This window comes from Sclerotinia sclerotiorum, genomic scaffold, assembly GCF_000146945.2.
Source record: "Sclerotinia sclerotiorum 1980 UF-70 scaffold_11 genomic scaffold, whole genome shotgun sequence".
NCBI lineage: Eukaryota > Fungi > Ascomycota > Leotiomycetes > Helotiales > Sclerotiniaceae > Sclerotinia > Sclerotinia sclerotiorum.
The window spans coordinates 1,294,453-1,317,168 of record NW_001820825.1 but is presented as its reverse complement, the minus strand read 5'-3'; the positions used below and the strand labels follow the sequence as shown (position 1 = coordinate 1,317,168).

At 41.3% G+C, this 22,716-nt stretch overlaps 7 protein-coding genes and 1 non-coding gene across 8 annotated transcripts; 6 read left to right on the top strand and 2 right to left on the bottom strand.

Moving 5' to 3' along the window:
• Positions 1 to 8: 8 nt before the first annotated feature.
• Positions 9 to 1,509, top strand: SS1G_08614 (predicted protein; the record flags this gene model as incomplete). Its single annotated transcript, XM_001590823.1, has 5 exons — positions 9 to 89; positions 633 to 948; positions 999 to 1,022; positions 1,127 to 1,320; positions 1,420 to 1,509. The coding sequence occupies 5 exons, from the start codon at positions 9 to 11 to the stop codon at positions 1,507 to 1,509; spliced, it is 705 nt and encodes a 234-aa protein (XP_001590873.1).
• Positions 1,510 to 3,985: 2,476 nt separating this feature from the next.
• Positions 3,986 to 5,205, top strand: SS1G_08613 (predicted protein; the record flags this gene model as incomplete). The annotated part of the gene is made up of 4 exons (XM_001590822.1): positions 3,986 to 4,004; positions 4,040 to 4,145; positions 4,641 to 4,675; positions 5,159 to 5,205. The coding sequence occupies 4 exons, from the start codon at positions 3,986 to 3,988 to the stop codon at positions 5,203 to 5,205; spliced, it is 207 nt and encodes a 68-aa protein (XP_001590872.1).
• Positions 5,206 to 5,526: 321 nt separating this feature from the next.
• Positions 5,527 to 5,614, bottom strand: SS1G_14685. The gene has a single exon. It is a non-coding gene; the product is annotated as a tRNA-Arg (tRNA).
• A 489-nt stretch (positions 5,615 to 6,103) lies between these two features.
• SS1G_08612 (hypothetical protein) lies at positions 6,104 to 7,132 on the top strand (the record flags this gene model as incomplete). The annotated part of the gene is made up of 3 exons (XM_001590821.1): positions 6,104 to 6,265; positions 6,317 to 6,853; positions 6,905 to 7,132. The coding sequence occupies 3 exons, from the start codon at positions 6,104 to 6,106 to the stop codon at positions 7,130 to 7,132; spliced, it is 927 nt and encodes a 308-aa protein (XP_001590871.1).
• Positions 7,133 to 10,896: 3,764 nt separating this feature from the next.
• SS1G_08611 (hypothetical protein) lies at positions 10,897 to 13,400 on the bottom strand (the record flags this gene model as incomplete). Its single annotated transcript, XM_001590820.1, has 5 exons — positions 10,897 to 10,926; positions 10,997 to 11,383; positions 11,467 to 11,711; positions 11,758 to 12,951; positions 13,334 to 13,400. The coding sequence occupies 5 exons, from the start codon at positions 13,398 to 13,400 to the stop codon at positions 10,897 to 10,899; spliced, it is 1,923 nt and encodes a 640-aa protein (XP_001590870.1).
• Positions 13,401 to 13,967: 567 nt separating this feature from the next.
• On the top strand, positions 13,968 to 14,845 carry SS1G_08610 (hypothetical protein; the record flags this gene model as incomplete). The annotated part of the gene is made up of 3 exons (XM_001590819.1): positions 13,968 to 14,074; positions 14,187 to 14,529; positions 14,771 to 14,845. 3 exons carry the CDS (start codon positions 13,968 to 13,970, stop codon positions 14,843 to 14,845), a joined length of 525 nt encoding a protein of 174 aa, XP_001590869.1.
• Positions 14,846 to 15,267: 422 nt separating this feature from the next.
• Positions 15,268 to 19,152, top strand: SS1G_08609 (hypothetical protein; the record flags this gene model as incomplete). The annotated part of the gene is made up of 9 exons (XM_001590818.1): positions 15,268 to 15,432; positions 15,965 to 16,134; positions 16,184 to 16,445; positions 16,499 to 16,628; positions 16,687 to 16,961; positions 17,179 to 17,219; positions 17,287 to 17,366; positions 17,412 to 18,079; positions 18,133 to 19,152. The coding sequence occupies 9 exons, from the start codon at positions 15,268 to 15,270 to the stop codon at positions 19,150 to 19,152; spliced, it is 2,811 nt and encodes a 936-aa protein (XP_001590868.1).
• Positions 19,153 to 19,866: 714 nt separating this feature from the next.
• On the top strand, positions 19,867 to 22,211 carry SS1G_08608 (hypothetical protein; the record flags this gene model as incomplete). Its single annotated transcript, XM_001590817.1, has 3 exons — positions 19,867 to 19,971; positions 20,025 to 20,204; positions 20,259 to 22,211. 3 exons carry the CDS (start codon positions 19,867 to 19,869, stop codon positions 22,209 to 22,211), a joined length of 2,238 nt encoding a protein of 745 aa, XP_001590867.1.
• Between the last annotated feature and the right edge of the window lie 505 nt (positions 22,212 to 22,716).

Sequence of the window (22,716 nt, the reverse complement as noted above, 5' to 3'; positions counted from 1 at the left end):
GTTGGAATATGGGGGATCGGTATGGAAGGAGGAAGCTTATGGCGTTATCTTTAATTGGAGTTGGATTATCTTTGGTAGAAATCTTTGTTGTTTGTACGTATATCGTTACTTTGTTTTAGTATACAAGAATATTGCTAATTCAATGTCTGATGAGGCGCCTTTCCACAGATATTTAATCTGCGTTGGGTGTGGTTATCTTCCTTTTTCCTGTTATGTGGAGGGGGGCTATACTCAAGTGCAGCTTTAATGTGGGCGATGGCTTCATCGCTCATACCAGAAAATAAGAGGTAAATACACTCTTTGGTAGAAATATTCCAGGCTGATAGATTGTGTGTAATAGAAGCTATGCATTCTACTATATATTTTCTGCATTTTATATTGCAGAGCTAGTAGGGTCATATTTAGCTTCTATCACTATAGATATTTCTCCTTGGATTGCCTGTAGTATGGCCATGGGATCTGTAATCTTAGGGTTGCTCTTATTATGGATAGTACCATTTACTCAATCCTCTCCGCAGCCAAGATCACCATCACCTCCAACATTCCCATCATCAACTACGCCCCGCCCACAGTCTACAGACCACACCCCTAGTTCCACTATTCTCACCACCATCAACCACGCCTTAACCCAGCCCAACGTTCTCCTCTGCATCCCCGTCTTCCTCGTCGGAACTCTCAGATACACAACCCTTAACCTCCTAATCCAATATTCCTCCGTTCGTTTCAACACCAAGATATCTCAAGGAGCCATGTTCTACACCGAAACAGCTGTTATTAATATATTTCTTTTTCTTTTCCTTCTCCCGAGGGTAACCGCTTTCATACAATCGAAAAATTCTGTTAGGACGGAGAAAATTGATCTGGCACTTATGAGGATTAGTGTAAGCTTTCTTTTGCTGGGGTCTCTTGCTATAGGATTGGCACCAACGAGTGGCTGGATTCCAGTTGGTATGGTCTTCTTCCTTATACCCGGGTGAACATCACTAACTTGGAGGCAGGGGTTTCTATTTTTGCCGCAGGCTGTGCGTACTATTTTACTTCATTCCTCGAATTCCATTCTATCCATACCCATATTCATCCCTGTTTTCCGTTTCTTTGCGAAACCCACAATTAACATCCACTCCAGTCGGTTCTCGCATCTCAACACTCTCCCTAATATCCCATTTCATCCCCGCCTCCTCCCTCGCCACCCTCTACGCTTCCATAGCCGTGCTCGAAAACATCGGCCACGCTATCAATGACCCTTCTATGCAACATATATTTGCCGCCACTTTACATCTACCGTCTTTTTGGCACGCCTTACCTTTCTTCGTTGCTGCTGTATGTAATCCTTCATCTTTTGATGTGTTAGCGAGGTGTAAAGTAGATAAGGTAAACTACTTGAGTGGTATAGATGTGCTAACAAATAATGCACAATAGATATGTTATTTCCTAGCAGTTATATCCACAATCTTCATAAATATTGATACTGATGAGTTGAAAACAAGAGATAATGGGGTGGAGGAATGAAATTTGTGCATTATGTAAATGACTCTAGTAGCAGGCCAAAGTTCTCCGATCCTCAATAATCAAATCATATTGTAACCTGTATTTTGTCTTCCAATTATTCTCAGCTCCATTGTAGAGATGTAAAGCAAGGACATGTAAATCAAGAACATCTCTCTTCATCTACACGATGTCCCCAAGAACCACAGATCAGCAATGTACAGCAACATCACATCTTCCTTATCCTCGGCCGTACAATCATGATCTATTTCAAATACAAATTCAAACTTAACAAACCTCTCCAATATTTACGTTTCCGCAATCTCGCGATCAACTAACAGTCATTCATCCTTGGAGAAAAAAAAACCACTGGGCAAGACAGCACTAGCTTCTTCATAGCTAATATGTGTCTTGAACTTGGCTGTAGCTAGCTAGTGATGTGAAGGGAATACAGGGATAGAATAGAATCCTATATCTCTCCCTTGGATAAATATGCAACAATATATGTATTAGAAGATCTTGGACTGGAGTTCCGAGCTTATATATATAGCGTTGGAGTATTAGGAACCGGTTCATCTTGAATTGGTAGAGGTAGATATATTTGTTAAGAAGTTTCAGTAGTAAATCTTCTTAAGAATTGCCGGGGATTCTGGAGAATCGACCTTACTATTTATGATTTTATATGTATCCTTGCATATGAGTAGATATGCAACAAAATGTATATTAGAAGAATTTAGATGGGAATTCCGAGCTTATATATAGTGTAGAAATAATAAGGAATGGATAGATCCTTGTACATTTGTAGATATGCAACAAAATGTACATTCGAAGAATCCAGATTAGAGTTCCGAGTTTATATATAGGCTAGAAGTAGTGAGAAATAGCTTATCTTGAAGTAGTAGATAATTAAATCCTTGCATATTTGTAGATCTGCAACAAAATGTATCTTCGAAGAATCTAGATTGGAGTTTATATATAGTATAGAAATAATGAGGAATGGCTCGTCTTGAAATAGTGTAGTATAGATCCTTGTACATGTGTAGATATGCAACAAATTCCTTTGGACTTTAGGGTGAAATTCCTAGAATGAGTTTAGGGTAATTAGTTGGGTGGTTTAGAACGATGATGGTATGGAAAGTTAGGAAATGAGTATGGTTTCATTTTCTATGGCCTTGTCGATTTGCTGAAGTTGGAAAAGGAGGGTGTCGTCATTTCTTTTTGAGGATAATAAAGGAAAAAAGAATTTGTATGCGGATGCAACGGAAAGAATTTTCAAATTGAAATATAGAATCTATGAACATTTCTGTGTGGAAATCTGGATAATGAGGTGATGAAGAGTTATTTGGGGAGAATTGACCGTTCCCTCAAAGCCGGAATACCGATTCTTGGTAGTCTTTGTACTATCTAGAGTTAACTATATACTAAACCTATTTATACTTTGTCTCCCTGTACAGATATGCAACAAAATGATGCCATTCTCAGACTACAGCAAGTTTTTGTTGGCTAAGGAAGGCTATCTTCATGACTAGTAGGTAGTGTCATGTTAGCTTGTCGTGGGGCTGTCAACCCAGTTACGATATTTGGTAAACTATTCTCTCAGTGGTAGGTTACAGATACAAAACCATGTGCAGACGTGCAACAAAAGAATTCAATTCTTAACTTTGAAAGCTTTGTGCAAGCTAGATGAAGCCATTTACACAACTAGGGGGTAGCGTTATGTTAGCTTGTCGTTGGACTGTTAACCCATTTACGGTTTTGGTGAACTACCTAGTAGGACTTTTGTGAAAGACTACCCATGCAGATCCCTGTACAGCCATGCAACAAAAGGATTCCATTCTCAACTCTAATAAATCTTGTGTGGCCTACATAACTAGTAGGTAGCGTCATTTCAGCTTGCCATCGGATTGTCAAACCCATTTATGGTATTTGGTGAACTAGTCTCTTGGTGGTAGATTACTAGATTATCGATAGAGATCCTTGTACAGACATGCAACAAAAGGATGCTATTCTTGACAGTAACAAGTTTCATGTTGGCTAAACGGGGCTATCTACAAAACTAATAGGTAGCATCATCTTAGCTTACCGTTGGGTTGTCAAACCCATTTACGGTTTTGGTGAACTAGTCTCTCAATAATATATTACCTATACAGAACCTTGTATAGATATGCAATAATCGGGGGTATTTCCGAACTATGATTGTGTGTGTGAAGTCAACAGGGATTGGACACTAGTGAAAACTTAATAGGAGGTAGCTACTCGTGGAGTACACCAGTGCGTCCCCTCAAGCCTTTGGCTAATTTGTTAAAGTCCATAACCGGTATCTGAAAACTTGTCTATGTGAAGTGTTGCAGATCCCTGTACCTATATGCAACAATCAAATTCAATATAACGTGAGGAGACACTTACTGCTGAATAAGATTGGTTAGCGGAATAATGGATTCGAACATTCAGTCATTAGTTTGAACTTCCCGATGAGGTCTCCTGGCCTTTATAGAACATCATGCTGGGTCCTGACACAAGTAAGTAGCAAATTAGTTGCTACCTTGGAGGTTAGCGCCTATGTGGAGAAGATTCCTTAGTAAGGAAAGCGCGAGAGACCGGCAAACTTTTTACGAATCAGAAGCCTTGCGTAGGTGGAATGAGATAAACCAAGGACCTTTGTACGTTCGTGGAAATGCGGAACGCTAGTATCAGCATTCCATAGTTGATGTGGCCAACTCAAGGTCACCTAAGACCCGGTCACTCCAGCACGGATTCCCTGTACGCACTTGCCTCAAAGACCCATTAACATCTCATCTATGCAATCTCGGGCCCACAAGCTGGCTTTCATCCATTCATCACCACATTGATATTCCGTTGGCAGTAAAGAAAAATACTCTAAAAGGTCTACTAACTACAGTTTAACATTGATTTACCTCAAGCTTCCAAACCCAATCTACTTAAATATAAGCATAAAGAGCTGCCCGTTTTTCACTATCCTGGACCTCATCTCTTCTATCCCCTCATGTGAAAAGTGCGGAAAATAGATGATGCGCGCTAAACCAATTCTTATATCATCAATGGCTTCGAAATGGCATACTGAGATCGAATTTTCCTTGAATACGACAGCGTCCTCCTTATTCCATGAACATAAACTATGTACCCCCACATTCCAGTAACGATGAGCAAGTCCCGGGGGGTAAAATGTGCGGTATGTGCTGGCTTAGCTGGTCTTATAATAGAACATACACCGTGTGATGATCCACAAAGTTGGTGATGCTGGGGCTGTGAAGGTGAGGATAGACTTTGAGGTGAATGGGCATCGTTGGGATATGAAAGATTCATATCCATGGAGGGAATTGCAGATAGTTTTGTGGTAATGCAGGCTTCACTTTAGTGATGCAGTAATGATGGTTCTTGATGAGTGAAGAATAATTGTTGGAGATCGGAGGACTTACATGTGGCCGTAGTCCTCGTATACCATCGCGTCTGGTATGCAGTTTTAGTCACGGAGGACTCATTTAGGACCTTTTCCCGATTTTACAGGATGATACATAGACTAATTTTTCTTGTCTCCTTTCCACAACTCATTAGAGAGAGAGTTGACTCATTTGAACGGTTCAATTCATCATTCGAAATAGCGTCCCAGATTTGATTGATTGTTGGTTATATCCTCTCTTCTAATTACCTTGAGATCAGCAAAGGGAGTTGAACAGGACTTCCGAAAAGACCGTCCAATAAATGTTCGGATGACGTGAATAGGACATAGCCGAGGAGATCATGTCCGAAAGGATGTTCAGTGTTAAGCTATCAATAGGAGTCAGCTAGTAAGTAATAAGTGAACAAGTAAACAGTTACTCACATCATAAAGCATCCGTAGATTTGGATATCGGGCGTTTGCAATAAATATTATTAGCTCTACATCAAGAACGTAATATATCAAACAAAATTGAAAAGAAGAAAGAAACCCAATCCAATAATAAATAAGTAGGCACTTTGATTTATTTCAAACCTTCCAAAATAAGAATAAAAATAAATATGAAAAGCAAAATGCCTTAACTACGAGCGACAAGGGACTCGAACCCTCAACCTTAGACTGGAAAGCTTCCTATAATAGGAGGTCCACACGCTACCATTGCGCCAATCACCCAAGTACATTTTGCTGATCGGTTCTGTGTTAATTTATAATCCAAAGCTGTTATGGGATAATTATATCACGTGTGCTCGCTTCTGATACAACATTTGACACGGCATGTGAAAATGTAATTGATTGGTCAAATGCTGCCCCACGTTCATTATCTAAGTTATGGTATTGGACATCTCTTTTCTAGGTATCTAAAGACTCACATTGATAGTCACTCGGGGTACGCAATATTCATATCGCACTTAGAAGGTTACATTGATCTTTTATCTTTGTACATACATCTTTGATTCTCCTTTCTTGTGGTTTCTGTTCTACATCTTTTGTGTCAGATACACAACCTCCATCAGTTATTTAAAAATTTGGAGTGGCCACCAACTAGCTACCCTCCTATCCGTCATCATTTTCGCACTTCGAGCATTGAAAGATTTTAGACCAGATAGACTTCTACAAGTATAATACTTCATCTGCAATAAATACCTGATATACATAAGCACCATGGCCTTTTCAATGCACAGTCACTCTGGACAATTTTGTCCCGGTCACGCCAAAGATACACTAGAAGAAGTGATTCAAACCGCCATTTCCCGGGGCATGCAAACTTTTGCATTAACAGAACACATGCCGCGAAACTCCAACTCGGATTTATATCCCGAAGAAGTAGGATTTGCCTTGTCCCCCATGATTTGGCAAATAATCTAACAAATCTAGGTAGAAGCTGGAGATGATATCTCTCTTTTTATACCAAGACACGAAGCTTATCTCATCGAAGCTGTTCGTCTTCGCGATACATATGAGGATAAACTTGATATCCTCATAGGTTTTGAGGGAGAATGGATTCGTTCGGATTATGGACCTCTGATCAAAGAGCTTGCTTCCCATCCTATCATTGATTTCTTCATTGGTTCGATACATCACGTGAACGAGATACCTATTGATTACGATGCTGCACTTTATGCAAAAGCTATCGAGAGGTCTGGAGGCTCGGAGGAGAAGTTATATGGGGATTATTTTGACCAGCAATACAAGATGTTGCAAACGTTGAAACCGAAGGTGGTGGGTCATTTTGATTTGATTAGACTGTTGAGCGAGAAGCCGGATAGGAACTTGAAAGAGTGGGATGGAATTTGGCAAAAGATTTTGCGAAATTTGTTAGAGGTGGCGGAATATGGAGGGTTGTTGGAAATTAATACTAGTGCGTTGAGGAAGGGATTGAAGGAGCCATACCCTGGAAGAGAGATTTGCGAGGTATGTATTAGGTGTGAAGATTGGAATGAGAAAATGCTAACTGAAGAATAGACATTCAGAGACCTTGGTGGGAAGTTTACATTGTCTGATGATAGTCATGGTATTGGACACGTTGGAACAAATTTCGTTAAGGCGATTGATTATTTGGAGTCTCTCCAAGTACAGAAGCTTTATACATTCGAGAGGAATACAAAAGCGGGGTCGAATGAGGTCACAAAAGTGTTGACCTTGAAAAGTGTACTTGTGTCAAGCGTCAAAGAGACTTTTATCCCTGAATGATAGACAATTCTAAGGTAGTTATATATCACTCATCAAATGATACCATAACGGAAATGTGTTTGAATATGCTGTTCCGGGTTGTTATAAATTGTTTATGTGAGCATAATAATTGAAGCATTAGGGATGATTCATTTATGATCTACTTTCCTTAGAATCAAAGCACTTCAGGAATTGAAAATGGAGGCCTTGAAGTCATATCCGTTTTTCGGTTCTGAGTATTTCAGTTCTGAGTATTTCAAGAGTCGAAACTGAGAAGTACACGTGCTCCTCTCGGGAATTCTAACTCTGGGATATAAAAAGGCTGTGCCAGTCTGGTGCCATGTATATATCCTTATGATTCTTCAATATGTATGTCCCCATTAGTAGCTACCGTAGCTTTGGTTCTGTTTCTATTGTCAAAGATGAGATATCATGTCGGAAACTGGTAAAATACAAGTGGGCTTGCGGCTGGTTTCATCTTATGGTCTTATTGTCACCATTCCTCTGTTGTACTGTTGTCACCAGAGTCAATGATAACCACTGGGTATTTTTTCTCAAATGAGTATTGTAGATATAATCAAATCGTCCCATACGAGTATTTCAGTATACAGTAGCTCGATAGATCATTCGTAATTCGGATTATTTTGCAGCAATCTATGGCGCTTTCCTATAAGGATGTTGTAATTGAAACTGTGGAGTTGGATAGGGGGAACTTTCCGCCTTAATTGCAAGATAAATAGCACTTGCTGAATTGCAGCCTTTGATTCACTGGGTACTTTGCGCTCCACGTGCCTAGGTACCTACTTAAAGTTATCTCGGGAGACCTCAGGACAGAGTGTATATAATTAGTGAATATCTATCTATACAGTCTATTCCCATTATATCTTGGTATCAAGTAAGATTACTTGTTCATATATACATTTCTAGGTATGTATATATATTTGTCCATAAAACCGGTTGTCTCTAACTCTGTGCTACTCCGGATTATCTATACTTTATCTATCTATAGCAAGAGTTGGGTTCTTTCCTAGTTCTCTGTGCCTAGGTGTTTGCACAAACTTGCAGGCTTTGAATTGAGTTAAAACTAGAAATGTATTCAATGTCGAGGCGGTATCATTGTCTTTGCATTAGATTGCATGGTTCCTTGCTCAACTCCTACATCAGTATTTGTGCTGCTGATTTCATATTGTGTTTTGAACACTATATACGCGTCCCCATCGTTCCGAAATATATTTATACATAAAGACTTTTTGTCATTCTGTTTTATTCATTGTGTCTCTAATTATGTTTTATAGAGTGATAGACTTCTTCATGTGACCTCATCTCATCTCATAATCCATAGTAAGATCATACATTTCAGCTTTCCTGTCTATAATATCTCTTGAAACCATTTCTTTATGAATTTAGCTTTTATTATTAACAATGTGGTGTTAAGCTCTGATTTATAGAATCTTATATACTATTGTACATATAGGTACCTGGCTAGGATACAACAGTATCATCTCGCTTAGTCAACCGTCTAGCACCGCGTGCATCGAATCAAGTGAATATGACTAGATAGCCCCGCGTCGTCATATCAATCATTCTCTAGAGAATTTCTAATCATAGCACCTCCCGTATATAAAGCCACAGAACCATACTCTGTTGGAGACGCAACATTGAAGGAATATTGGTGGGACATCCGGCTATGAGCTGTTGCGCTTTAACACTTTACTTTCCGGGTTGCTGACCTTCAAACGTGAATGAATACTGCAATTAGCTGAATGGAAACTAATGGCTTTTTTCTGAATAAGTAGTGTTTGTTCTTGCGGCGAAGTTTCATTGTCATTATCTGGATGTATGTCAACTTTCCCATTCATTTATTAGTGTCACGCTGCGAAATGTCTCACTATCGTCAACTCTTTACTAAACTAATCTTACAAAACTTCCAGAGTATGCCACTTGTACAAAACGATAATAGAATCCTCCCCATTGGTAGTCTTACCACGTCACAGCCACACGGTCAGAGATGAGACGCCTCTTATCCTCCTTAGCCTATAGTAACGTTAACTCCCGTGCTTATGGCGCCCCTATACCTTTTTATTCCTACTATAGAACTAGCTTTTATTTCTCCAAAACCATATTTTCCTCCCGAGATTCACTGTCGCTAAATATCAAAGCAAGAAATTAATGATAAAGAAATCTATTGGGTTTCTTGAGACCAGAAAGAGCATCAGATTGAATTGATTGATTCTCTAGCTAAGCAGTTAAGCTGCGAGTATATATTCAAAAAATGAAGGAATAAGGTTAGGCATTCAGCCTTCGGAATTAAAGTGCTTTGAAATCAAAATATTGAAAGCAAACAAACAGTATACCAAAAAGGAAAGAATGAATTAAAAGTTGAGTTTTGTTTGCTCCTTATATGCATCATGCAATATATATGCATATGCTGCCAAGATCCCAGGAGGTCAACAAAATCTGTCTCCCTTAACTTCAAAGGACTTTTGAGTATAAAACCTCCTGAGCTTATAACCATAATACTATATAACCTATTATCGATCTCACAATGCAAATTAGAACTACAAATTCCGACGGAGTGAAAACCCCTCAGCTAACTCAAAAAGAATCACCTGCGGGAACTAACCCTAATTATTCTTCTGAAATTTTTTGTTATTTCCAACTGCGTATTATCAATTCATTCAATCGCCTAGTTCTTTTCATTGCATATTCTCACCGTATACTATATCTACACTACTATTACTACCTAGAATCTTATCACTTGAAAAACGACAACTACAACCAAAACCAACATGCAACTATAAGCTCTCAAAAAACTATACCAAAAGACCTGTGAATAACTCCACGATATCCACCTACAAATAGATATTTACAGAGTACCACTGGCATAAGGACATAAAATCCTGACCCAAGATCATGCATGATAAATGGCGGAAATTGATTCTTGTGTTTTGAAATCACGGGGGTTTTATATACTCCCTATATTATTAAAGAGAAAATCTTATGTTTATTTCTCTAGAAGATTATATTAACCTTTGCCTTCTCAGTTTAACTCAACCTGAAAAAGGTTCAGATTCTCATCTACTTCAGCTTCCTGTTTAAACACTTCTCTTGATCTCTTTATCTTCAACATCTCTCATTATATGAATTCTTAATCCGCCGCAGAATATAAAATTTTATACTATATATTCATCTAGAGATACTCAATCTAGCTGCTTATATGTATATTCTTTTGATTTCAGCATCCTGATCCCTTGTATCTTATATTGAGCTTAAACTTAATTACAAATTTAATTATTAATTTCAAGGAATCAAAGAGCCCAGATCCCTATTCGTAACACACCTTGAAGAGTACTTCAAATATACAACATAAGATCTTACCATATATGGAAAATAACAACGCGTACGCTTAGCTGAGCTTCAAAAATTTATATATAATCATTCAATATATCAATCATTTGTCTGCTATATTTCATACGCATGCTTGCTCATATATCGCAGATGGGGTATATACAAGTATACAAGTACGACCAGTCGCTCATATATAGAAAAGAGCCCGGTTTCAATATAATCAAGGACGGGACGAAAAAAGAACGTGCTCGCCAAAAAAAAAGTTCAAATAAAGATAAATAGACCAAACCGTCAATCTAGCTAGCTGTAGAGGTTTCTTAATACACAACCCCCTCTAAGATTGAACCACCATAAATTTTATAATTTTCTGTCCTGGCGCCAAATCACTCGGTTTTCCTGAAATTAGAAATCCTCACATCATTTACATTAACCCTAAATCATCCTGCTGCATTTCGATCTTGTGCTGCCTGTGATCACATGTACGTCAGTAATTTTCTCAGAATAAGCAACTGGATCAAGGAAAGCCTAAAAACATACCTCCACGGCACGCTCCCAATCCGTTCTAACCAAGAACCACCCCTCAATCGCTGCCACTAACCCCAACGCCAGGGCAACACCCAACCACAATCCCTCTAATTGCCATCCTAATCCAAATGCAGTTCCAAAACTAATTGGCATCGCTAATACATAGTAGCAGAAGAGATTAACATATCCACCTATCTCCTGTCTTCCCAATCCTCTGAGCAAGCCATTACAATTTGCCGCCAAAGCATCAAAGAGTTGGAATGCGGCGCAGAGAGGTAAGACGCTGGCGACGATTTTTATAACGTCGAGGTCGTCGGTGAAGAGACGGGGCACGATATTGCGTAGGGAGGAAATGAGTGTAAAGTTGAATAGTCCGACTATGCAGGCAGCATAGATGGCCTGACAGGTAACCCTTGTTAGCTCAACGGCTCTTAGAAGGAGATGCGCAACATCTGGGAACACAAAACTAAAGCTCTACGTACCACTTTCGAACTAGTTTTGGCTGCATCTGAAAGTGTGGCACCAATAAGATTTGCCACACGGGTGGAAGCTGCAATAGAAATGGAGAATGGGATTTGGAAAGTTAAAGCAGTTATGGTAGTAAGAACACTTTGAGCCGCAAGATGCGTTACGGAAAAGTAACTCGATGCTAAAGTTAAAACCTCAAATGCTAAGTACTCTGCCAACACCATGACTAGGCCAGGAAGAGCGAGTTTGATCATCGGACCTGGTACTTGTTAGAATTGTATGAGCAGAGCGCAGCCAAAACTTACCCCAGTTATGAAAAGCTCTCCATGTAAACCCATCCCAACAATCTTTTCCATCCACGAATCGGACGTATAGGAATAATAAAAGAGGTAAGAGATTATCTGTCACAGCAACAGCGATTGGAGCTCCAATAAACCCCCACTCAAACTGCCAAACAAACAACCAGTTCATGAAAGCATTGAGAGGTGCGCAGATGAGTAAAACGTAAGTGGTTGCAGAGAACAATCCTTGTGCTTGTACGAATCTTTTCGCACTTTCGAAAAGGGCCATTCCGGGAGCTCCGAATAGTAAAACTCGAAGATATAGACCTGCCAGCTCTGCGGAACGTTTATTGGGTACGATAGTTTCCAGGATTTTCTCGGCACTCAACCAAATTATGCCTATTGGTATAGTCAGAGCCCAAAGGAACCATACCATTCTTTGCAATTGCAATCCGACTAGACCTTTTCTACCAGACCCGTATGCCTGCGCACAAAGTGTATCCAAACTTGTAGCAAGTCCTTGATAGACGGCATATCCACTAATATTCGCTGTCATACTAGCCAAACTGACAGCACCCAATTCTATTTTTCCGAGATGTCCGACCGTGAATATACTGGCAACGGTAAGGGAATATTGAAGGACAAAAGTCACAACCAATGGGCTCGAATATCTCAGTAAAGTTTTCGCCTCTCGTTGCCATGTTGTTTTGATCTTTCCTGCTGCTACAGCTTCTTCCCATTGTCTGTTTAGTCTCTCGTGACGCGAACGCGCAGACTCGTGCTGCCCATTTGGTAGCAATGCTGAAGTCTCCGATGGCGTTCCAGCTTCTTCATCGCCCGCTGGCTTTGGTATTTTTGTGCTAAATAATTTCCTGTATAACCGGTTGAAGGCGCTTCGCTTCACTCGCTCGGGATGTTTCGGTGGAGCTAGATGATTGTCCCTCAATAAACTCCTTTCCTCGTTCCTCGAGTCATGTCTTTCCTTCTTGCTCAACCATGCTGTATCTTTGAACTGGGGAGTAAGAGCAGGACGAGTACCAGCGAAAGCCACAAAACTCGGCCTCCGATACGAATGCGTCATTGCGTGTTGAGCCTCCGATTGGCGAATTGTGGAAGCCTCTGAAGACTCATCCCCAGAGCTAGTACATTCATTCTGCTCCGGTGTTTCTGCATCATCTGCGGGATATTCCGCTAAATCTCGCGCAAGTGATTCTTGAGCTATAGGTGAGCGAGATATGAATGAAGTGCTAAAAGGAGATCTGGAGATTGAGTCCCGTAGGTTGCCCTCACCCCTAGATTTGATTGGTACTGGAAAAGAAGACATTGTTGCGACGGTGGTATATATCTGATCAGTATCAAATATTTTGAAGGATTGTAGATTATGCTTGATAAGAGCTACGGTTCCGATTCTTTCTTGCTTCTCTTCTCCCACCACAAAATAATGTAACAACTGACGCAATGCAACGAATGGTGTTCTCGTTGACAAACACGTATCCCGCGGACAACAAATGAAGAAGAAAAGTAGAATCAATCAAAAGATATAGAACGACACAAGCAGAACTCAATTGAAAATCGAGTTAAGACTCACTCACTCACTCACTCACCGTCCAGGCCAACCCAGTAAACGATCGATCCATTTTCATCTTCTTACATGTGCCCGCTGACATGGTTTGAGCGGAAACGGGGGGTCCACCGCGCCATAGCAAAGCAAATCCACCAGGTTTGTCGGCAAAAGAATTCCCTGTCCAATAATGGCAAATTTCAACAATCGGAAATGTTCATCCAAATTATGAATGCTAAACTCTGATAGGCAGGTATTCCCATAAGAACAAAAGTCCTTTGGGATAAAGGGTTTAATGAATGCGAAGATTCCCGAGCACCAATTCCGATAAGATCTGGCGAGTTAGATCGAGTTGATAAGTGGGTGATGTTATGCGATGAAAATTATGATGTGTCAAAAAAAATAATATAAAAAACCAGCCACCAGAGAGCATCAAGGGTCTATGTAATAAAATTTGTTATCATCCGAGGTGAAATCAATCGGAGCGGATTAATGATATCGCGAATCCCGCTTGGGTCATTTCGTGATCCGCTACTCTGTACGCTAAGAATAAAGTCTGGGGTATCGTTGAAGCTTTGAAGCTTAAACTTGAATGATGGAACATTTTCGGTATTTTGACATACTTTATTGATAACCTTTGGACTTTTCTTCTTAATATACCAACCTATCCACAATGGCTCGTGTTCAAGAGGAAGAAGGGGAAGGGCATCAAGAGTCTCAACCGGAATTATATTCACCAATTTATTTTCCCCGTCGTCCTGCACCTGTTGATGTCGCGAAGTATGTTTCTTTTTCACCGTCTTTTAATCCCGATTCTAATTCCATCTACCTCCATAATCCCCTTTTACAAGATCCTCAAACTTATCATATCAGGCTTACAAACTGTTTCCAGCTACCACGGTGAATCTGTCTTCTGCACACCTCCGCTCTTCGGCCCCCTCCTCTTCGATAATGTCGACAGTGATTGTCGCGATCATTGCGCCAATGAAAGAACCTTCCTCTCTTACCTCCGACTCTCCATCTACATGACCATTGTCTCCTTAGCCATAGTTCTCTCTTTCCACCTAAAGTCAACTCCCACACAGCTCGAGCTGCGTATGGCCCAACCTCTTGGGATAATCTTTTGGGTGCTTTCTCTCGTTTGCTTGGCTTTAGGGTTTGGAAATTATATGAAGACGGTTAATAAATATAGTCGGAGGGTGGCTATTGTGCAGAGTGGATGGAAGACTCAGGGGGTGAGTGGTTGTTCTTTTCTTTTGCTGTCTTCAGTTCCTGAACTTCATGGAGGAGCTATTTGCTGGTAGCATCTCAGTAGCGTGGTTAATGCCTATCTGAGAAAAAGGATGGGAAGACTTTGAAAGCTGGTTGGAAAGGTCTGTAATGCAGACCTTCCGGCATCTAAGGAGAATCAAGCGCCATCTATCCGTTATTAGACGACAACTACGAATGGACATGCTGATTTTTAATCATCTGTAGGTTCTCACGACAGTCGCAGTTGCAATAATAGCAGTCTGTGTTTTGTTTCTGGCGACAAGTTCAAAAAGAACCTAGTACAATAGACCGAGATCTTAGGGTGTACAAGGGCCTTACACGGTCTCAAGCTCATTACACCAGACACATTTCTCTCTTCACATTATTTTATCACTATTGCATGCGGCAAGGACATAAAGTTCAAAACTTATTATACGTATTACTTCAGGGTTTGATTTTTTAGTCCTCGATTCTTGTCGCAAAGCTTGGTAGATATTTGACTTCCGGATTCCAAGTTGTAGCAAGGTCGTAACTCAAAGTGCCTGGAGGACGCCAAAGGATTGCATTGAGGATGCTACAGCAAGAATAAAATTTACACATGATCAAGCATAAACAGCCAGTCATTCTGACAAGCATCCGATCAGATTCGAATGAATTAGAAATCCAGTAAAGTGAAGGTATGAAAGTACAGGACTAGTGAAAAATGAAGACAGGAATGGCAAATGAGTATTCTCGAAACTCTTTGCAGAAACACTCAAATTATCCCTGCGGTGCTAGTTCATGATCGTTCATCGGAAGCTCACGGGGAGCCAAGTTTACGAAACTCGGCAACGCGAGAAGTCTTCAAGGGGCACAACGGGAGCAAAACATACCTACCTGCTGGACAGGTAGGTATTTACAAACTCTAGCTCTCAATAGGTACTCACTTCTCACCGTAATAAAATAGTTCTAGTTTCTATAGGAATATTAGTACTGTTACTAGCATTAGATCCGGTTGTACGAGTAGTGTTCGAGGCCTTTGTCATTTTTAATTGATCTCGAATAACCAATTTCACTCAGAACATTAGACCATGACCAAAAATCTACACTTTGGTCCACGGATCTATCCTTTCTTCTTTCCTTCCCCGCAAAATCTGTAAATAGATATCATATCCTGGGTCTAACACTCCGGGAAAGCGCGAGTAAACAGTGAAGAATTGCTTCATCTCAAAATGTTTGAACCTCCGTTCTTCTTTTCCTCAAATAAACACACTCCATTTTGCTACACGGAGATTTTGATCACAACTTGCTCCCAATTTTGCTTGCCTCCTTTTGCTTTTTGCTTTTTTGATTTTCTTGGTCCGATATCGACATCTCGTGACGTTTTGATCCTTTACAATGGGATTCTACAAGCTTTCCTTAATATTCCTTACGGTCCAGCTCAGTGGATTGGTATCTCCGATACGTCTCGCTCATCGTGATCTCAATGCGGACTTCTTGCCATGCTACGACTACATCATTGCTGGAGGCGGTGTTTCTGGACTTGTCCTTGCCAACAGATTGTCAGAAGATCCTGATGTAACAGTTCTGGTCATTGAAGCTGGTAATCTGTAAGTTTCTTTCAAATTTGTCTCTTGGCTGCTGTTAATAATGAATAAGGGATAATGACGAAGATTTTATCATATATCCTTTTGACGATGGAGAAGGTCTTGGATCAAGTTATGACTGGAATCTTTGGTCTGCACCCCAGACATCTCTTGATGGCTCTTCCAGGCCAATTGATCTCGGAAAGGGTGTGGGAGGTGGTAGTCTCATCAATGGCATGTGCTGGACTAGAGGTGGGAGTGCCGACTATGATGCCTGGGTAGCTCTTGGAAACCCTGGATGGGGATGGAATGATCTTTTACCATACTTCAAAAAAGTAAGATCTCATCTAGTCCTTGCTGAAATCTGGCTAACCGTATGTTCAATCAGACTGAGAGTTACACCCATGATGTCGATGCAGCGTTTGCCCACGAGCTATATGTGTATCCAGATGCTTCGACGCATGGTACCAGCGGATATATTGATGTCTCGTACCCAAAATACTTCTATCCTCAGTCTCGTAAGCTACCCTAGCCTTCTCACCGCACTTAAAGAAAGAAGACCTGACAATGCACCAGAATTATTCCTGGATGGACTACGAGAGCTTGGAATCCCCACCCTGCTCGACCCAAACAATGGTACAACTGCTGGCGGAATGTTGATACCAAATAGCCTTTCACCCGATAACCAAACACGTTCTGATGCGAGGCGCGGTTATTATGACGGTTTTATCAACCGCCCAAATCTACACGTTGCCACTGGCCTTGTTGTCATTAGAGTTCTGATGGATTCAGCTCCTCCAGAGGTTCTTGCCCGAGACCTTCCAGCCGGTCAATGGATTACCGGTATTCAGGTAATTAAATTACATTGAAAGGCTAGCCTGAAATTCTCGGCTCACATCATTTAGGTTGCACCTTCTCTTAGTACGGTCGTGCGTGAAATTTCATGCTCACGAGAAGTCATACTGGCAGCAGGAAGTGTTCACACTCCTCAAATACTTGAGCTCTCCGGCATCGGCCAGTCATATATACTTGAACAACTCGGCTTACCTGTACACATAAATTTGCCAGGAGTGGGAGAGAACTTCCAAGATCATCCTTACGTTGGTGCCGTATACTACTGTAAGTGCTCTTCTCCCCTTTCACGGTATTTCTAACAGTGCTAGATACTAATTCTAGCTACCCAACCATTGTTCAAATAGACAATGACCAACGACTTCTCAGTCAAGCAGAGCAAGAATATTACGTTAACAAGACCGGTAGGATTACCCCCCTAATGCTAGGCTTAGCACTAACGATTTCAGGACCCTGGACTGCTGGAGCAATCAATACAGTCGCTTTCCCATCGCTATCCCAGATTACTTCAAATTGGACTAACAGAATCGCCGATGCCGAGAAGCAAGGTGTAATGGACTACTTAGTGCCAGGCCTGGATGCGAGTGTTGTCTCAGGATATGCTGCGCAAAAAGACCTTATTGTTAAGCTTCTTAACCGTCCAGATGTCAGTGCTTACGAGCTTCTCAATGATAATGAAGGACTTCTTTCAGTTGCTGTAATGCATCCTCTATCCAGAGGAAGTGTTCATATTACGACAGATAATCCATATGTACCACCCGATATCGACCCACGCTATTGTTCAAATCCACTTGATCTTCAGATATTGACGGACGCTCTTATGTTCAACAACAAAGTTGTGAACACTAATTCGATGAAGTTATTGCAACCAAGACCTTACTATCCGTTTCTTCCTGATGCCACATCAGAAACCCTAAAACCTGCAATTTATTCGGGTGTAAGAACGGAGTTTCATGGTTCTGGTTCAACTTCCATGATGCCACGCGAGCTAGGCGGCGTCGTAGATCCAGATCTTCGGGTCTACGGAACCAAAAATCTTAGAATTGTCGATGCTGGCATCATACCAATGCTTCCTGCCTCCCACCTACAAGCACCAGTCTATGCCATTGCAGAGAAGGTATTGTGCTTCCCTGTGTCATCTGGCTTTTACCCTTGCTGAATCAATGCTAGGCTGCTGATACCATAAAGCGTGACAACTATGGATTATCTCCTAAAGGATGTGGTAAAAGCTCTTCATTTGCACGCCCTGGTCCAGTCTTATCGAACCTGTCAATTAACTCTTTAAAAATATCCGCCTCAAATCCGGTACCGAGTTCTACAACCCCACAAACTGTGCCATCAAATTTAGCGTCACCTTCCCCTTTGTCATCCTTCCACGTCATATCACCTCCAGCGGGCTTTCCAATCCCTGGACCGCAAGTAGAGAAAATTTCCACCCATCCATTTATCCCTAACTTGGGAAGCTCGGCACTCAGCGCATCAGTACTATTGCCTGCTATTCAAGGCTGGAATGATTCTTCTCAGTCAGCCCATGAAATGGGAACAACTATAGTTGGAACGCCAATTAGAAACTCCGTAGCTCAATCGACAGCCACGACTCTTTCTGTTGGTGCCGATATTGGAAGTCCGGCCCTTAGAAACGCTTCGGAGAGTGCCTTCATGTCACCTGGAACTGCAAGTGTACATAATGCTCATGTGCCAGCACCAGAGGCAAGCACTTCCGCCACCACGTCTGTTGTAGCAACAGCCACTATTAAGATCGAATCCACTTCCGATCTTCCAACTTCGAATAGAGATGTTCAATCAAAAACCATTAACAAGGGTCCTCCAGCTCCTGCACCAGATGCAACAACTTCCACCTCACCATTTATACCAACTACGACTCTTCAGACTGTACAAATTACGCATCCATCGCTGGCAGGTCAAACATCTCAGCCAATTACCACCAGCCAGAACGCATTAGCAGATGTGGCAGCTGTGTTTGGGGCAAAGTTGGAGCAGATAGCTTCAACTCTTGTTTCCACTCATGTAACAGATGCAGATGTGCCAACACCTAAAATCACGTCACCTGCTCCTGTGCTCAATATACTTCCCGCACCAGCATTAATGTTCAAAACAATGGAACGTTCTGATTTTCATTTGGTAGCTTCAATGTTGGAAGTCAAGTATGCAACGCTATCGACGGATTAATTACATGGTTGATTGCGATGGTTTGCGATTGAAAGTTTCGGTGTGAGACAAAGTTCTGTCGAGTGAAGATTTTATGTGGTTCAAGGATATTGGAATGTAATGAAGGGGAGAGTTGTAAGAGTTTCTGGAAGTTTTGGGAGGTACTAGTATTTGCACAACCAATTTTGACCTTGTCACTTGTCACTAGACATAAGGGTTGCTTCTCATTGTAATTAGAATTATAGAGGTAAAATGAACATAACATTCCGTCTGTGTAATAAATACGCCGACAACTTTTGCTAATCGATCTGGTACGGTATGTGCGGGTTACTTTCATCCTTCGTACATAGTCTTACAAAATTCTTTTGGGGAAATACACCGCCTGGCAGAATCATGATGCTTTGAGGAAGTGGACGGCTGTCACGTGCGCGACATCATTTGCATCTCGTTCTTTTCTGGTCAAAATGGGTACTTTCATGAAATAGTCACAAATTCTTTTTAAATTTCGAAACGAATACCACTTGAGACTTGAGAGACTTGAGACATTCATACTTTCTAACAAAATTCCCTTCTCTCATACTTTTGACTTAGACAAATTATATTGTGACTTGACTTTAAACACTCATCACCACCCTGGCCTCAAAGCCGAAATATTGCATGCCATCTACACCTGATATTTTATCAATAATTAATGCGGATCGGATACTGGCAGTTAAAACTAGAAGAAAATAAACCATGGCTGAGCCAATGGATCTTGATTCAGTGGCAGGGGCATCAAGAGGTACAAAAAGAAAAGCTGAAGATGAACTCCCAGAAGTCACCGCCCCTAGGCGGATCAAGGTGAGTTTTAAGACCTCATCCAATATAATTATCATATGCTGATTATTATATAGGCATTGGATCCCGATGTAGTCAACAAGATTGCAGCAGGCGAAATTATCGTAGCTCCAGTACATGCGCTTAAAGAACTCATTGAGAATGCCGTTGATGCGGGCTCAACATCTATTGAAGTACTTGTTAAAGATGGTGGTTTGAAGTTATTGCAAATCACTGACAATGGACATGGAATCAATGTATGTCTCAAATTTCCTTTAAAGCGTTTTCGTACACGAGCTGAGTTTTCTTAGAAAGAAGATATGGCAATTTTATGTGAACGGTTTACAACCTCCAAGCTCAAGCAATTCGAAGATTTAACGTCGATTGGAACTTATGGTTTTCGTGGAGAAGCTTTAGCCAGTATTAGTCATATCGCACATCTAACTGTCACAACAAGGACGAAGGATTCTAATTGTGCTTTCAGAGCACATTATGATAGTGGTCGTTTAATACCCGCAAAGCCTGGTCAAGGCTCGGATCCAAAGCCTATTGCTGGTCGTGCAGGTACACAAATCACGGTGGAAGATCTCTTCTATAATATACCTACACGGCGTCGTGCTTTCAGGTCAGCATCTGAAGAGTATAACAAAATTCTTGACGTTGTTGGGAGATATGCTATTCATTGTGATGGGATTGCGTTTAGCTGTAAGAAACATGGAGAGGCTAGCACCACCATCTCGACGCAAATAGCTTCTTCCACTGTAGATCGCATTCGACAAATTCACGGTAGCGGAGTAGCAAATGAGCTAATCGAGTTCAAATCTGCTGATCCGCGATGGGGATTTACTGCTCAAGGTTGGACAACCAATGCAAATTATCATGTCAAGAAGACAACGTTACTTTTATTCATCAACCATCGTTCCGTCGAGTCAACGGCCATTCGAAAAGCTATTGAACAGACTTATTCTGCATTCCTCCCCAAAGGCGGCCATCCTTTCACATACCTCAATCTTGAGATCGAGCCACAACGGTTAGATGTCAATGTCCACCCCACCAAACGAGAAGTGAACTTCCTCAATGAGGAAGAGATTATCGAGAAGATATGCGCCGACATCCGAATAAAGCTCGCAGATGTAGACAAAAGTCGAAACTTCATGACGCAAACCCTTCTTCCCGGAGCTCAAGCACCATTAGTTGCAGACATGCTTGGTCCTGCCGCCTTTGCCGCAGCAGAAAAAGCCCGAACCACGGCCAGACCCTACGAAAATAACCTTGTCCGGACGGATTCGAAACTTCGCAAAATCACCACTATGCTTCCATCCACAACGAAGGCGGTATCTGCTGCTAGAAATGACACACCCATTCCCTCTGGAAGCACTACGGTGACTGGCTCCCAAGATGTAGAATATACATACACTGACCGCGAACCCATAATTTGCCGCTTAATGACCATCAAAGAGCTTCGTGCCTCTGTTCGCGACTCCATGCATAACACTCTAACCGAGATATTCGCTAGTCATACTTTCGTCGGTATCGTTGATGAACGCCGTCGCCTTGCTGCCATTCAATCCGGTGTAAAACTTTTCCTCGTCGACTATGCCGCTATCTCCTCTGCTTTCTTCTACCAAGTCGGCCTCACTGACTTCGGGAACTTCGGTCAAATCCGCTTTGATCCCCCTTTATCCCTTACTTCCCTCCTAACCCTCGCAGCCACTCACGAAAAAGAAACCGCTCCCCCCAATGTCTCTCCCGAAGATGATTTCGAAATAGAAGAAGTAGTAGAAATCGTCTCTGAACAACTAATCTCCCGCCGCGAAATGTTACAGGAATATTTCTCCTTCTCCATCACCGCCGACGGACTCCTCGAAGGAATCCCTCTCCTCCTCAAAAACTACACACCAGCTCTCTCCAAACTTCCCCAATTTCTCCTCCGTCTAGGTCCGCACGTAAAGTGGACCAACGAAAAAGAATGTTTTTCTTCCTTCCTACAGGAATTAGCTAAATTCTATGTTCCCGAACAATTACCTCCATCTCCTGGTCCGGAAGATCCTCAACGCGAGGGAGATGAACAAAATGAAATAGTAGGAGAACCTTTCATTGCCCTGGAAATTAAACAGAGGAGGGATGCGGTGAGGAAAATGGTGGAAGATGTGTTGTTTCCTGCTTTTAGGACGAGGTTGATTGCGACGAGAGATTTGATGGGTGGTGCGGTGCTCGAGGTTGCGAATTTGAAGGGTTTGTATAGGGTTTTTGAACGGTGTTAGCCTTAGGTTAGGTGGGGTTTGTGAGAGGGGCAGAGGAATGGAATATATGGATTTGCGGAATGAGAATGAGATTGAGGATGTGTTAATTATCATATAGGTGGATTATTATATTTCAAGGGATGGATGGGAAGCATGGAATGAAATGGGAGTTTAGCATGTTTGTATGTATGTATATTTCTCATCGCATTATTACATGATCTGATGGACTGGCTAGAATATTATATCATATTGTAATTTAAATACAGGATTAATAGCATAGTATAGCATAAATAGCATAACACAACGGAGCACAGCAGAGCACAGCAGAGCACAGCAGAGCATAGTATAATATATACTCAGCCTCTAGATTCTAAACTATAGTATAAATTAAATATTATATTTATTAATATACTAAATACTATGTATGCTTCATTGAATTCATACTATTATTCTCACTGGGTATATCGTTTTGATAATGATTGATTGATATATACCCACTCGTGAATAGGATTACATAGATAGGTAT